At 35.5% G+C, this 12,292-nt stretch overlaps 1 protein-coding gene across 2 annotated transcripts; it reads right to left on the bottom strand.

Moving 5' to 3' along the window:
- Positions 1-385: 385 nt before the first annotated feature.
- On the bottom strand, positions 386-11,792 carry zw10 (zw10 kinetochore protein). Of its 2 annotated transcripts, XM_084137674.1 has the most exons (17): positions 11,649-11,792; positions 8,551-8,757; positions 7,582-7,716; positions 7,377-7,478; positions 7,093-7,170; positions 6,720-6,879; positions 5,206-5,361; positions 4,665-4,859; positions 3,663-3,799; positions 3,405-3,587; positions 3,082-3,320; positions 2,915-2,986; positions 2,672-2,835; positions 1,431-1,561; positions 1,172-1,303; positions 891-1,093; positions 386-724 (listed from the first exon to the last, which is right to left on the bottom strand). In XM_084137674.1, the coding sequence occupies exons 2-17, from the start codon at positions 8,653-8,655 to the stop codon at positions 601-603; spliced, it is 2,316 nt and encodes a 771-aa protein (XP_083993800.1). In that variant the 5' UTR covers positions 8,656-8,757; positions 11,649-11,792; the 3' UTR covers positions 386-600. The 2 variants fall into 2 exon arrangements, with proteins under 2 accessions (XP_083993800.1, XP_083993799.1); XM_084137673.1 differs by lacking the exon at positions 11,649-11,792 and having other exon boundaries at positions 891-1,303.
- Between the last annotated feature and the right edge of the window lie 500 nt (positions 11,793-12,292).

Genomic DNA, 12,292 nt, shown 5'->3' with positions numbered 1-12,292 from the left:
CTATCCATCCAGAAGTTGTCTGGACCACTTTGCATTCTTCCACAAATCCTGTATTGAAACTCAAGTTTGATTTAACTATACATAAATTTAACTATATACTCCCTCATGTCGTTCCAACCCCGTATGACTTTCTATTTTCCGTTGAACACAAAGGTAAAATGTGAGGCAGAATGAAAGCCTCAGTCACAATCCTCTTTTATTATATGAATAAATATACAATAAAAATTCAATTAAAGTCAATGTTAACTGAGGTTGTCAGTTGATACCATTCTGCCTAACATTTTTATTTTAGTTCCGAAGATTTTTAGACATACAGGTTTGGAACGACGTTTTCTTTTTAGGATGAATTGAAAACTGAAAAAACTTTAGACAGCCTAAAACAAGATTATGTAATGTGCCATTGATGGAGTTTATTGAGGTATTTTTCAAGTATTAATTCATCTACTGATAACATAAGGTAGGAGAACAGGCAAGTGCTTAGAACAGCATTTATTGTAAAGCATTTTTCAGCATAATAGAAAAATAGAGAACACATTATATGCAAGGAAAAGCTCCATGTAGCGTTATGTGGCGTTGGAAGTGCATTGGTCTTTTGGATGTCTATTTGACAATTTTAGCGAGGGCCGCTGCTCGCCTCTCTGTGTTCTTGAACAGGGCACGAATGAGGCTCTTCATCTCATTACAGGAGAACTCCACTGCCAGAGGTCCTTTTCCCTCCGCCCACCTAAAAAAAAAATATATATATATATATTTTTTTAAATGTGAGCTCCGTTAAATATCTAAACAAAATATATCATTCTAATGTTCCCAATGACTAAAAACCTGTTACCAGAGTTACAGACAGACTCCTAAAAATGAATCAAATTTAAAAGATTAAGTAAGTGTATGACCTGTCCACTATCTCCTGTAGATTAGCATTTAAAACCATGGAGATCTCTTTTAAGGTCATCCATTTCTTTACATAGACTGGAACCTCTTCTTGGTATTTTTTGTTCTTGTTTTCATCTGGCAATGGATTGAAGACCAGTGGCCCTTCCTCTATAATGGTTTGACACAGTGTTCGCAGTCGCTCACCGTCCACGTTAGATATGTCCTGGAATGACAGCCCTTGGTTACACCTCAAATAGTTTGGTGGTGTAACAAAAAACAACAGCATTATGTATTGCCGTACCTCCAGCATCATAATCTTATTAATCAGCTCTGATATTGCAGTATTGAGGAGAGTCCCAATGGCTTTGCAGTATATGTTTACTGGCAAGACATCTTGCCAAACTTTTCCCAACCTCCTCAGCTGATGAATTACCTAAAATTCACAACAGCAATAAAACCCCAGTGACAAGAACACTAGGCACAAATATGCTAATATACTGGTACCTAAATTTAAGCAGCAAAAGCCTATTCAGAAAATAATTTGTGTTGTTTGATCATACTTGTCTGATAGCCTTGCTGGCTGCAGAGTAATTGTCTTCATCATCCAAATTGGAGAAGTTACGTGCAGTGGACAGTCTCTCCAACATCTCAGCTTTTTGAACGTTCATTTGTGCCACAAAGCACCGAGCACCTTGTTGAAAAACAGAAAAAAGAAAAAGAAAAAAAACCCCTCATCTTATGTACACTACCATTTAAAGTCATCATGAAATGGAAGTTGCGATCATCTTTTCTTCCCTATTGTGACTTAGCCAGCTGAAAAGCTAGGCGTTCTGCTGAAAACGCCTAGCTGTGAGCGTTTGAGAGCGTTTTGGCAGCGTAGCATTTTTTTAAATTGAGACACTTTGCTGGCTATGATACGGAATAACCACAGAAGTATTACTAGTATCTCATTTCACAGATTGTTTCTATAAAAATGTTGATACAATGTAAAGTATTTGCTCTAGCTCTTGTTTTAAATGATTATGCTTCTTGTTGTCATCTGTTGACATTGTTCAAGCAGAATGTGACAGTTGGTCGGTGTGGTATTTGTCCCGCCCCTCCTCCACTGTGATTGGACGGCTGGGTAAAAAGTGACAGTGATGAGCGCTGCGTTTTACCCAAAGATGAACATTCTTCAAATCTCATTACGACAACAACTCAGCCTCATTACGCTCGTGGCGTTTTAAAAACGCGGCACTCCCATTAAAAACAACTGGAAGAATACGCTAGGCGCCGAGAAAAACGCTTTGGTGGACACACACCCTTTTATCCAATTGAAAAGGTTTCTGGAATGAGAAAAAAAAAAAATAGTAGGGCGGGACTAGATTATGGGTGCACATCAATTTAAATAAATAAATGTGCACAGATAAATCATTCATAATAAACTGCAACATTGTGTAAAAAAAAAAAAAAATCAGCAGCCATTACTCAAGTCTTAAGTGTCACATGATCCTTCAGAAATCATTGTATTATGATGATTTGGTGCTCAAGAAAAATATCTTAGTATTACCATCAATGTTGAAAACGGTTCAGCTTCATATGTGTTGTGTAAGCCTTTTTTTTTTTTTACAATTCTTTGATGAATATAAAGTTTAAAAGAACAGCATTTATTTGAAATAGAAATCTTTTGTATCATCTTTGTTGTCACTTTTGATCAATTGTAATGTATACTTGCTAAATAAAAGTATTAATTTAATTTTTTTTTATTTTACGGACCCCAAACATCTAAACAGTATCATAAAACATGTAAGCGTGCCCTTACCTAGTCTTCTGAAACCTGGGACCAAGTCTACAAAATAAGACACTCCATCTTTCAAAGGAAGGTGAGGTTTAAACTGGAAACCCAAGGTTAAAAGTTGGTGAGCGATGAACATGCAGTTATTGTGCTGGATGGCAGCCAAGTGAGGTAACTTCAATAAGTTGTCCCTAAGTTATAAAAACAGCATCACATTAAAATCAGAACCCAGTATACCAAGAATACTGCTATAAAAATACATCAACTCACTTGTGATATGTAGGCACAACATCATAGAACAGGTGAAATATGTTTCGAACTGTGTAGAAAAGCTGGACTGCACTGAAAGAAAAAGACCAAATTTATGTAGCTCCGTAATTACAGCTTAAACATGGACCCAATATCTGTGCTTATTGTAGTGGCTGCCTGCTACATACCACTGGGGGGAGCTGCCCACCGCCTCAGACAGAGTTTGTATGGCCAAGTCCATTAGCTGCTGCACCGACTCACTAATGCGACACACAGGCAGGCATAGAGTACTGGGACTCAACTGCTTCTCGTTTTCCAGGCTCTGCTGATCGTAATGGGCACTTTTCTTACCCGACTCCTTCCTCTCCTTCTCTCCTCCACTGGGACTCGGTAGTTTAGGGATCGAGAGCTTATACTCTGGAGTGATCTGGACCACAAAGAGCACACAAAAGACCATCAACAAAAAGCTTTCATAGCTTAATTAAAATGAGAGAATTTACAGAGGTCTTACTTTCACTGTGTTGTGCATCTCAGAAGTCATCAGTTTTCGTGCAGCCACAATGACATCTTGGCATTTTTTGCTTGCGAAATGGCAGTTGACATTCCTGGCGTATTTCAGGAGGTCCGTTGAGTCCCCTGCGAGGTACCCCATTTCTTTCAGACTGCTCTCGAAATCCTCTGTCTGTTTAATGACCTGAGAACACAATTGAATATTGTATTACAAAGAATGCTGTGCAGTTGTCATGCTGACAAACCCTTGCAATCTTACCTCGCTATACTCGGCCAGCTGATTACTGTTAGTCGGTATGGAATGAACCAAGCATTCACGAATGATGCACTCTGACATCTCCTCCCAAATCAGGTCTCCTAAAATCTCAGACACTTTCTTTTCATCGATAGACACATCTGAAGAAAGAAAACAACAGAAACCCCATCATCAGCTTACTGCAAGCAATGCAATGTCTAGTGTGGGGTCTTCAACCTTTTTCTAGACCACTTGTTGGATAAAGTGACAGGCTAGGCACCCCATGTTATACAATATATTGTATAAAATTGAGTGTTGCAATTTATGCTTGACATATAAGTATATAATTAATCATATATGATGTTATATAATAAGTAATATAAGTTAATATATCTTAATATAAGTAGTTAATATTGAAAGTCCAAAACTGAAAGTAATAACTTATGATGTTCCCTGAAATCCTTTACATGGACAAAGGCATCCAGCTATCACTGTAGCAGAAAAAGCAGAAACGTTTTGACTGATGAAATGTGAAGACAAACATGATTGTGACAATATATGGTTTATGTGTGTTTTTCAAGCCATCTTGGGGTATTTTTAGAACTTTTTGATGCAATGCAGTGCTTATTGACAATCTATAAAATATATTTTCTGACTTATTCTGTGATTTTTTTTTTTTTACATCGTACAAAATCCATGATGACTTAATGCACAAGTGTTTGTAGTACCTAAACCAATCATGTAATTGCCATTAGGAATATAGGAAAAAAAACTATAGAAACAAATTATTGGTTATTAATCAGCACTGTATTTGATTTCTTAGCCAATTAAAAGCAAGAGATAAGAAAAATGAAACCTGTCATTTAGACAAAGGTCAGAAAATAAACTGGTATTAGACTTGACATTTCTGTCCCCCTCATTTCTGAAATCATGTCTACGTCCCTGGTGTATGCATTATAATTAGTGATGACTACAATGTCTGTGTGGTAAACAGAGCCACTTCTTCAGATTTTTTTTTAGACGTACCAAAAAGGTTTCCATGTAGCGTCTTAAGCACGGTGAGCACTTTGTTGTAAACCTGGCTGGGATTTGGATGCTCTGCTTTGGTTTCTTCACACTGCAGGGTCAGGACTGCACCCTGCTCCGGCTGACTGCTCACTTCCACCATCAACGAGGGGTATATGATTAGTGGCTTCAGCATGTACTTAAACAACACTTGCCCTAAAGGATTGACATAGAGTCAGGCAGTCAACTAACAGACCAAAATATAGACAAAGCAATGCAGAGGTACTAATGGGCTGTAACACTTAAACTTATTCTTACCATCTATATATTGTAATCATTTTGTTCACAACTTGTAATAATGACTTAAATGAGCTCATTGTTTATGCCTTAAATTAATACATTGTTAGCTAACTGCATGATTTGTTTATGTATTTGGACACAGTCACTTCTGATAACAGATCACTCAAAATTGTAATGTAGACATGCATTTTCTGTAAAGCTGCTGTGAAACCATGTTTTGTGAAAAGCATTATACAACTAAATGTGAAGTGAATTGAATTACCAAACAGTTTAATCTTTTTATGAAGCTCTCCTTGAATGGAGAGGGCCTGGAGAATGCTAGGGAGAAGAGCATGTGGAACAGACTCTTCCACATTAGATCCTCCTCTGTTCAAATGAAGCGCTGTCTTCAGGAAAGATTTCACTCCAGTGAGCTCAGCTAAAATACGGAGATCAAAACAAATCAGACCAGCAAACCAAGACAGAATGTTTTCAAACAAATCACTTTTCTCTACTCTGATAACACCAAAATGTATCTGAGAAAAAGTCTCTGATTAAAATTGCGATGAAACAGACTGAGCGAAACAGATTATTGAAAAAGAAAAAAAACTGTAGGACGGGGAACTTAGAACTGTAGAACTTGGTTCTATCCATCGGTTGTTTATTGGGAGGAGGAAGATCTGATTGCGAGCTTGTGGTCAATTTTAAGAAAGAGGCGGGTTTAAGCTGACTAAACGATTGAAGAAATCTGACGTTCCATTGAAAGATCAAATTAAACTTTTATTAAAAATTATGACAGAGTTCCTATGCAGTTTGGAAAAGAATGGTAATTTCCAGGTCTGGATAAGTATAGAAAAAAGACAACCAAGTATGGAAAAATATTTGTGTTTCAAGACTGTAACCCCTATTCAGTTTTCTAAAATATAAAATGATAAAATAAATTTGTCAAACCACATTTAAAGAATCCAACTGATGTGTCAGTAGGCTTGCGGCACGAGCCTGTGTTACCGGTGTTTAGCCGCAACACCGGTTATCACTTGTCCACCGTGGCACCGCCCCCAACCATCCTTTTGATTTTTTATAGTAATAAAAATTTAGTTCAGTTAGAGAAGAGACACTACAATTAAAAACTAAATGCATTTGCTGAGTCGCAGCACAGCAGGAGTTAGATTTCACCTCACTTAGCCCATTTCACCTCACTCTTGACTGACAAGATGATGGCGAAATGTTTTGTTTTCAATATAATAAAATATAAATATAAAGCGAAATATAAAGCGCCTATTTAAACAAGTTTGTCATTGTACTGTTTTGTTGTTATGTTTTTCATTAAGAATAATAATAATGATGCCAGCATTCAAGCAATTGCAGCCCCAGATTTGCCACAAAAGTAAAATGCGCACAGCCGCACTGTAAAAATGTCCTCACCGTCACATCCTTAGTCAGAGGTGGATATATGCAGGTTATAAAGGGTTTTAGGTTCTTCTCATGTTATCACTTTGTGAAAACCAATGAAAAAATATAAAATTAAACGTATTACAGATGACTCTACTATATACCAAAAATAATGCTGAAAATAATGCTGTATGAACCAGTTATCTTAAATATGGTCTGAAAAATCTACAGATAGTTTTTTTTTTTTTTTAATGAAATATGTGTAGGAACTTTGTTATGAAACGAAACAAGCAAGGACGAATCGTTCCCAAAAAAATCAATAACGTACGTTTAGAAAATAGAGAGGGCAAATTTTCATTACATCATGAATTTAAGGTAAAAAAAGAAAAGAAAAAAAAAAGTTACTTTTAGTGGAAGGAAGTTTCCAGACTGCCAGTTTCTTCCACTCTTCTCCAAGGTGGTAGATGAGATTCTCTCTCTGTATTGTGATCTCTGAGCTGAGGGCCCGAACTAAAGGCAACTCGGTGTCTTTCCAAGCTTTCAGGGCATCAACACTTGCTCGTGCCTGTATAATATAAGTAGGAATATGCAATTAAGCCCTTAGCACAGTACGTTTTTGCACAGTAAAGGGCTGTTAATAGCCTAAAATGTTAATAAAATTAGTTACATGATATGCTTATAAACTAATCAAATTATTCAGAGAAAATTGGTTTATTATTAAATAGACTTGTTAAATTCACAAACTGGTAATGTGAATTTATTGCTGAATGTGACTTACTGTTCCATGCTGCTTGGCTGCAACCACATAATTCTTTTCCTGCAAGGCCCTGTGATACTCCTCTACTGCAGTGTCAAACTTAAAAAGCATATTAAAATAATGAGAGAATGTTCCTGTTATACAAAACATGTGCCTGAACTCAAGTAAAAAAAGCAAATTACTGTGAGCTTTTTTTCCCTTCTTTTTTTACATAATCATTTACATCATGCACATTCTTTGAGACATAAATCTAGCTTTATGGTTAGAAAATCCTCTAAGCATACACAAAATCCCAGCAGCATTACCTCTTGGAGATGCTGGAGCAGGTTTATTACGGCAGTGTTTTTCTCTAGTTGCTGTTTAAGCTTGGCATACTCTGTCACGGCATCATGGAGGTTATGCTGAACCTGTAAATGCAAACACTTAGTTGACATGTTTAACTACTATAAGAGTCACTCTTTTTTATTAGAAATTGAACCATTATCGTTTATTAATAGTGAAATAAAGTACCTCATTCTCGATGCAGCTTTTCAATAAATCAATGTCTTTGGAAACTGATTCAACCTGGTCCAAAAGCTCTTCTGCTCCCTCCATACTGGGTATAAACTCAATATATTTTTTATTTATCATGTCTGTAACCTCCTCCTGTATGGACAAAAGAGGGTTAAACTCTTACACCGAAACACACAATGCTACTAAATAAATACTTAAATGGAGAACATGTTTTGATCTCTATGGTTTTGATGTATGACATGTTTGATGGAGACCAGTGTTATACTTCTTCAATAACACATGGAAAACAACTGGATTTCACCAATTCAGATAACAAATATGAAACATAAGACATTTATTTGCTTATTAATTACATTACAGGAAAAAAAAAACACTCTGAATGCAAGATAATCTTGTTAGAGACATATATCATAAGTCCCAAAACAAAAACAAGAATGAAACACAAAAAGGCAAGTCTGATAGCAAAAAATCATAACCCAGACAGATATTATCGGCCAATAATGTCTCAAGACCAGAAAAGAACACATAGTTGCGTAAAAGGAGGTCAACAACATTACATCAGTTTGTCTGAAGTCAGAGCTCAGACTGGCACTGACAAGCAATGATATCAGCAGCATGACACGTCAGCCTACCAAAGTCACATCAGTACCCCTCTATTCACTATTAAAACACGAATGAACACTGCGTTCATTGTACAACGAATCTTATTAAACGTTTATAATTCTTAAAAGACTTCATATGTCAGGAGAAAGGCGTTAGTCGCACTTCAAGAGCTTTGGTTAACGGTCAATGTATGCTAACATGAGGTTACCAAAGAGGTGCAAATGTACAGAGCAAATCAACTTAACGTTGATTCCTTTTATCGTCAAGGTAACGTTAACTCGGGTTACATTTTACACGTTATATTCGGGTATTTTATAAGTTAAATTCGGGTTAGACAGCTGGTTAGCTGACCTCACTGTTTACCTTAGTTTCTTCCACTTTCCGTGACAGTTTGGAGATTTTGCAGGCGAGGTCATCCTTCTCCAGTTTACCTGAGCTGGCGAGCACTTCTGTCACAAACGACGACATGACGGTCACGGTCAGGAGGGTGAACGAGCAGGACAGTTTACCACTTCATACGCTTCACACCACTACCCGCCATTCCGCGCGCAAGGGATGCTGGGAGTCTGACTGTTGGATGAAGAAAAAAAAGCTGTCGTCGATTTAAAAAGACGCGGTAAGAAGTGCTCGCTCGTTATCAGAGACCTTTGTTATTTAGCGAGGTGCTTTTTAAACTATAAAATTAGGCAATTAGGTCATTTTATTAGGGCAAGTTATAGATGATGTATAAAACGTAATTTTATTGTTTTATATCAGTTTTAGCAATAATTCCATTTTCAATTTAAGTCCGTTTACAGCCTGAATGTGAATTCTTGGTAAACCATTAGAAAAGCACCTATTATTATAAGGGTGAATGACGGATAAAAAATAAAAAAAACTGGCAAAAAAATCAAATTTTAGGACTTAATATACTTATTAAAGTGTTGTGTATGTAATGTACACATTTCAAGAATGTAATTAACCATTTTTTTTGGTGAATCAGATATTTTTCCCCATGAAAATGTCATTCCTTAGTAACGTAATGAATTTTTAAATGAATACCATTGTTGGCATATACACTAATATAAACAAACAATTAGTGCTCGGAAAACTACATTTTAATCACAATTACTATAATCAATTTGGGATTTCATATAGACATGGGCTCATTTTTGGCTGCTGATAACTCAAAATTCAGAACCAAATAATAAAAAAGCTGGAAAATGTTTAAAAATGTTTTCCAATAAAGTAAATAAGACTTGTTTTATCATTAACTAAAAAAAAAGAATTGTGTAATCTAACTCAAAAATATGGGTTATTGCCTGTGTCATTGTTAGCCAGAATGACATACTGTTAGATGGAAGGACATTCTGCAATATTTTTTCAGGATTACCATAAAAACCATCCTCAGTATAATTTTTCTTTCCACCACTCAAACTTGAAACAAAGAAAGAGACACTGACAAGTTTTTAATTATTTAAAAATCTGTAAAATGTACAGTAAATCTGTAAAATTATAATGCTTCATAAACAATGGCCAAGGGTATAGTCCAACACATTATACAGCTAAAACATTTAGGTTTATTGCAAATGAGTGTGAACCTATTTCGATTAATATTTCAAGTTTTCTTGTTCCTGACACATTATCATTCCACTGAGTCATCACTATAATACCCTGCTCTCTTTTTTCCAAGATACTCAGCCCTAGCCTCTGCATCTGCGTTTATCCTGACTCTGAACCGTCTCTGCCTCTCTTTATTAGACAGAGGCATCTGGGAGGACAGAATTGACCTTAAAACACCAGAAGCTATACTAAAGCTTTATTAAATGTTGATATATTAATAATTATGATTACATTATTCATGATTTGACCATTAACATTACAAAATTCAATTCAATGATAATGACCCATGTGACTCATTGAATCATATGAAATCAAGATGAATGAAAAAAACATTATGTAAATAATGTCAATGTTAATAATATAATATAACTATAATAACTATGCCTAAAAGTTTACAAATGTTAATTAAAAACTAGATTGTTATGCTTATGTCATTCTGGATAATGGATGACATGTCCTGGCTAACAGAGGTTTTTTGTTATCCAGGAATGACAAAACAAATATTTTTTCTTTATAATCAGGCACTACCTTAACCACCTATGGAAAACTACAACTTAGCTATCATCACGTAATCTTTTAGATCAAACAGATAGTTTTTTTAATATAAAATCATTACAAATGTTTTATTAGTGTTATCCAAAAGGACACATGATATTGCTACAAAGTGCACCAGTGACCGAAAAGGTAAAAAAATCAACATTTTAAGGGACTCTTACTGACCTTTGCACATGTTCTGGTGCTACTTCAGGGTCTTCTTTTTATGTCACATGACATACCAAAATGTATTATGGTCCAAAATGGTCATTGATATCTGTTATCTAGGAATGACATAGAGAAATCACAATTTGGAGACAAAAGTCTTTATGTCATAAAAATGTAAATAAGCGTAGTATTATCACTATATCTGTAGGTATCATTAAAAACATCAATACAATTATGCCCAATTAGATTTTAAATACTTTTATTTATATTTTTTACATTTTTTTCATATTTTTGTATTCCAATTTTTAAGCTGGGACAGTTACCCGGAATGACATTTTGGGACATTTTGGGCCATGTCATTGACCCATAAAAGGCGTATTAAATCATACATGCTAGAATCTTTAGAACATGCTTAATCTTATATAAATAAATTAGTGTTATATAAAATATAATGAAGTTTAGGTATCACCAGATTGTATTTGGGTAACATTAAATATATTTGGTGTGAAATAAAGGGAGGAACAGATTAACCTGTAATGCTGCCTTGCAGAATTTGGTGACACTGCTGTAGGCTATGTGTGTGCAGCTGTTCACATCAGACCAACAACAAAGACATTTAGACATCGTCAGTGTGAATTTGGCTTGAGTATGCCCCTTTATTCGCTTACAACATTTCATTATTCGTTCTTCAGATATTCTTCTATAAATGAAAATTGTATCAGCTGTATGCAAAGTGACCTCCATTTGGTTTTGGACCACTGAAAATGTGTCCAATTTACCAATTTACTCATGGAGACAAATTTGAATCTAAATTTAAAACAATATTAAGAGATCTTTAATACTTCTTGAGGCCTGTAACTTGCAAACTTAGGGCAAAAAAAACAAGAAACCCATTTTTGAACTGTCGCCATTGGCATATAATGCAACAAAGATTGCGAATGTCAACAGAATTTACTAATATACCTACCAATTTCTGTGTAAAAATAAAATAATAATGCTGCCATCTTTCTTAAGTCATTTTCGCCGACCTGGCTCCAAATCTCGGATTGACAATGACAAATGACAATTTTCACCGATGACATTTAATATTTTGGCATTCATCACTATTTATGTTTGTGTGTTGACTGAATGGAATGACCCTTTAGTCAATTACCTACTGTGGGTGTGTGAGAATTCCAGGGATCAAGGAGAAGAAGGTGCTTTGCTGTTAGAAACAGTGGTGGACGTTGCCATTGCACCTGCAAAGCAATTCTGTTACAGATGGAGTGTGTAGACCATCACAGACAGCACGTGCCTTCTTCCTGAGGACAGAGGAAAGTTTTCAAATGTTCACCTGAGAAGTATTCTCACAGAAGCTCACAGAAGTATTATACCCAAACAAAGATTTTGAAAACTTTCTTATTCGAGGAGTAAAATTAGCCATTATAAAACGAATAGTTCCGGTCCTTGATTCTGAATGGTTGAGCCGTGTTTGAAGCCGTTGTAAATTACTCTACCACTGTGATCACAGCTTCAGTATTACTGCGCCACTGCATCTGTGTGAATAAAATAAATATTAAAATAAATATTTTTCGAATCATTTTATAAAAGCAATAAGCCCTGTAGAGCCGTGGTTTACATTGAACTTAGAACAGCTAATGGGGATTTCAACGCCCCTTAGCTGTTCTAAATTCACTGTAAACCACAGCTTCTTGGGGCTTTTTGCTTTTCTGAAATTATTAGAAAAATATTTATTTTAATTATTAGTTCTATATTAATTCACTATGATGCAAACATAAACAGTTTAATGAAGAATTAGTAT

This window comes from Abramis brama (assembly GCF_963993115.1).
Source record: "Abramis brama genome assembly, chromosome: 15".
Classification (NCBI taxonomy): Eukaryota; Metazoa; Chordata; class Actinopteri; order Cypriniformes; family Leuciscidae; genus Abramis; species Abramis brama.
The sequence above is the reverse complement of the archived record's forward strand: the minus strand, read 5'-3'. Positions and strand labels throughout refer to the sequence as shown.

Coding starts and splice junctions, on each gene's coding strand:
- zw10 (XM_084137673.1), bottom strand. CDS start 8,655: ATGTCGTCGTTTGTGACAGAAGTGCTCGCCAGCTCAGGTAAACTGGAG. Junction 3,800..4,664: donor GCTACATGGAAACCTTTTTG/GTACGTCTAAAA, acceptor TTCTTTCTTCAG/ATGTGTCTATCGATGAAAAG. Junction 1,562..2,671: donor CCCAGGTTTCAGAAGACTAG/GTAAGGGCACGC, acceptor TTTTTCAACAAG/GTGCTCGGTGCTTTGTGGCA.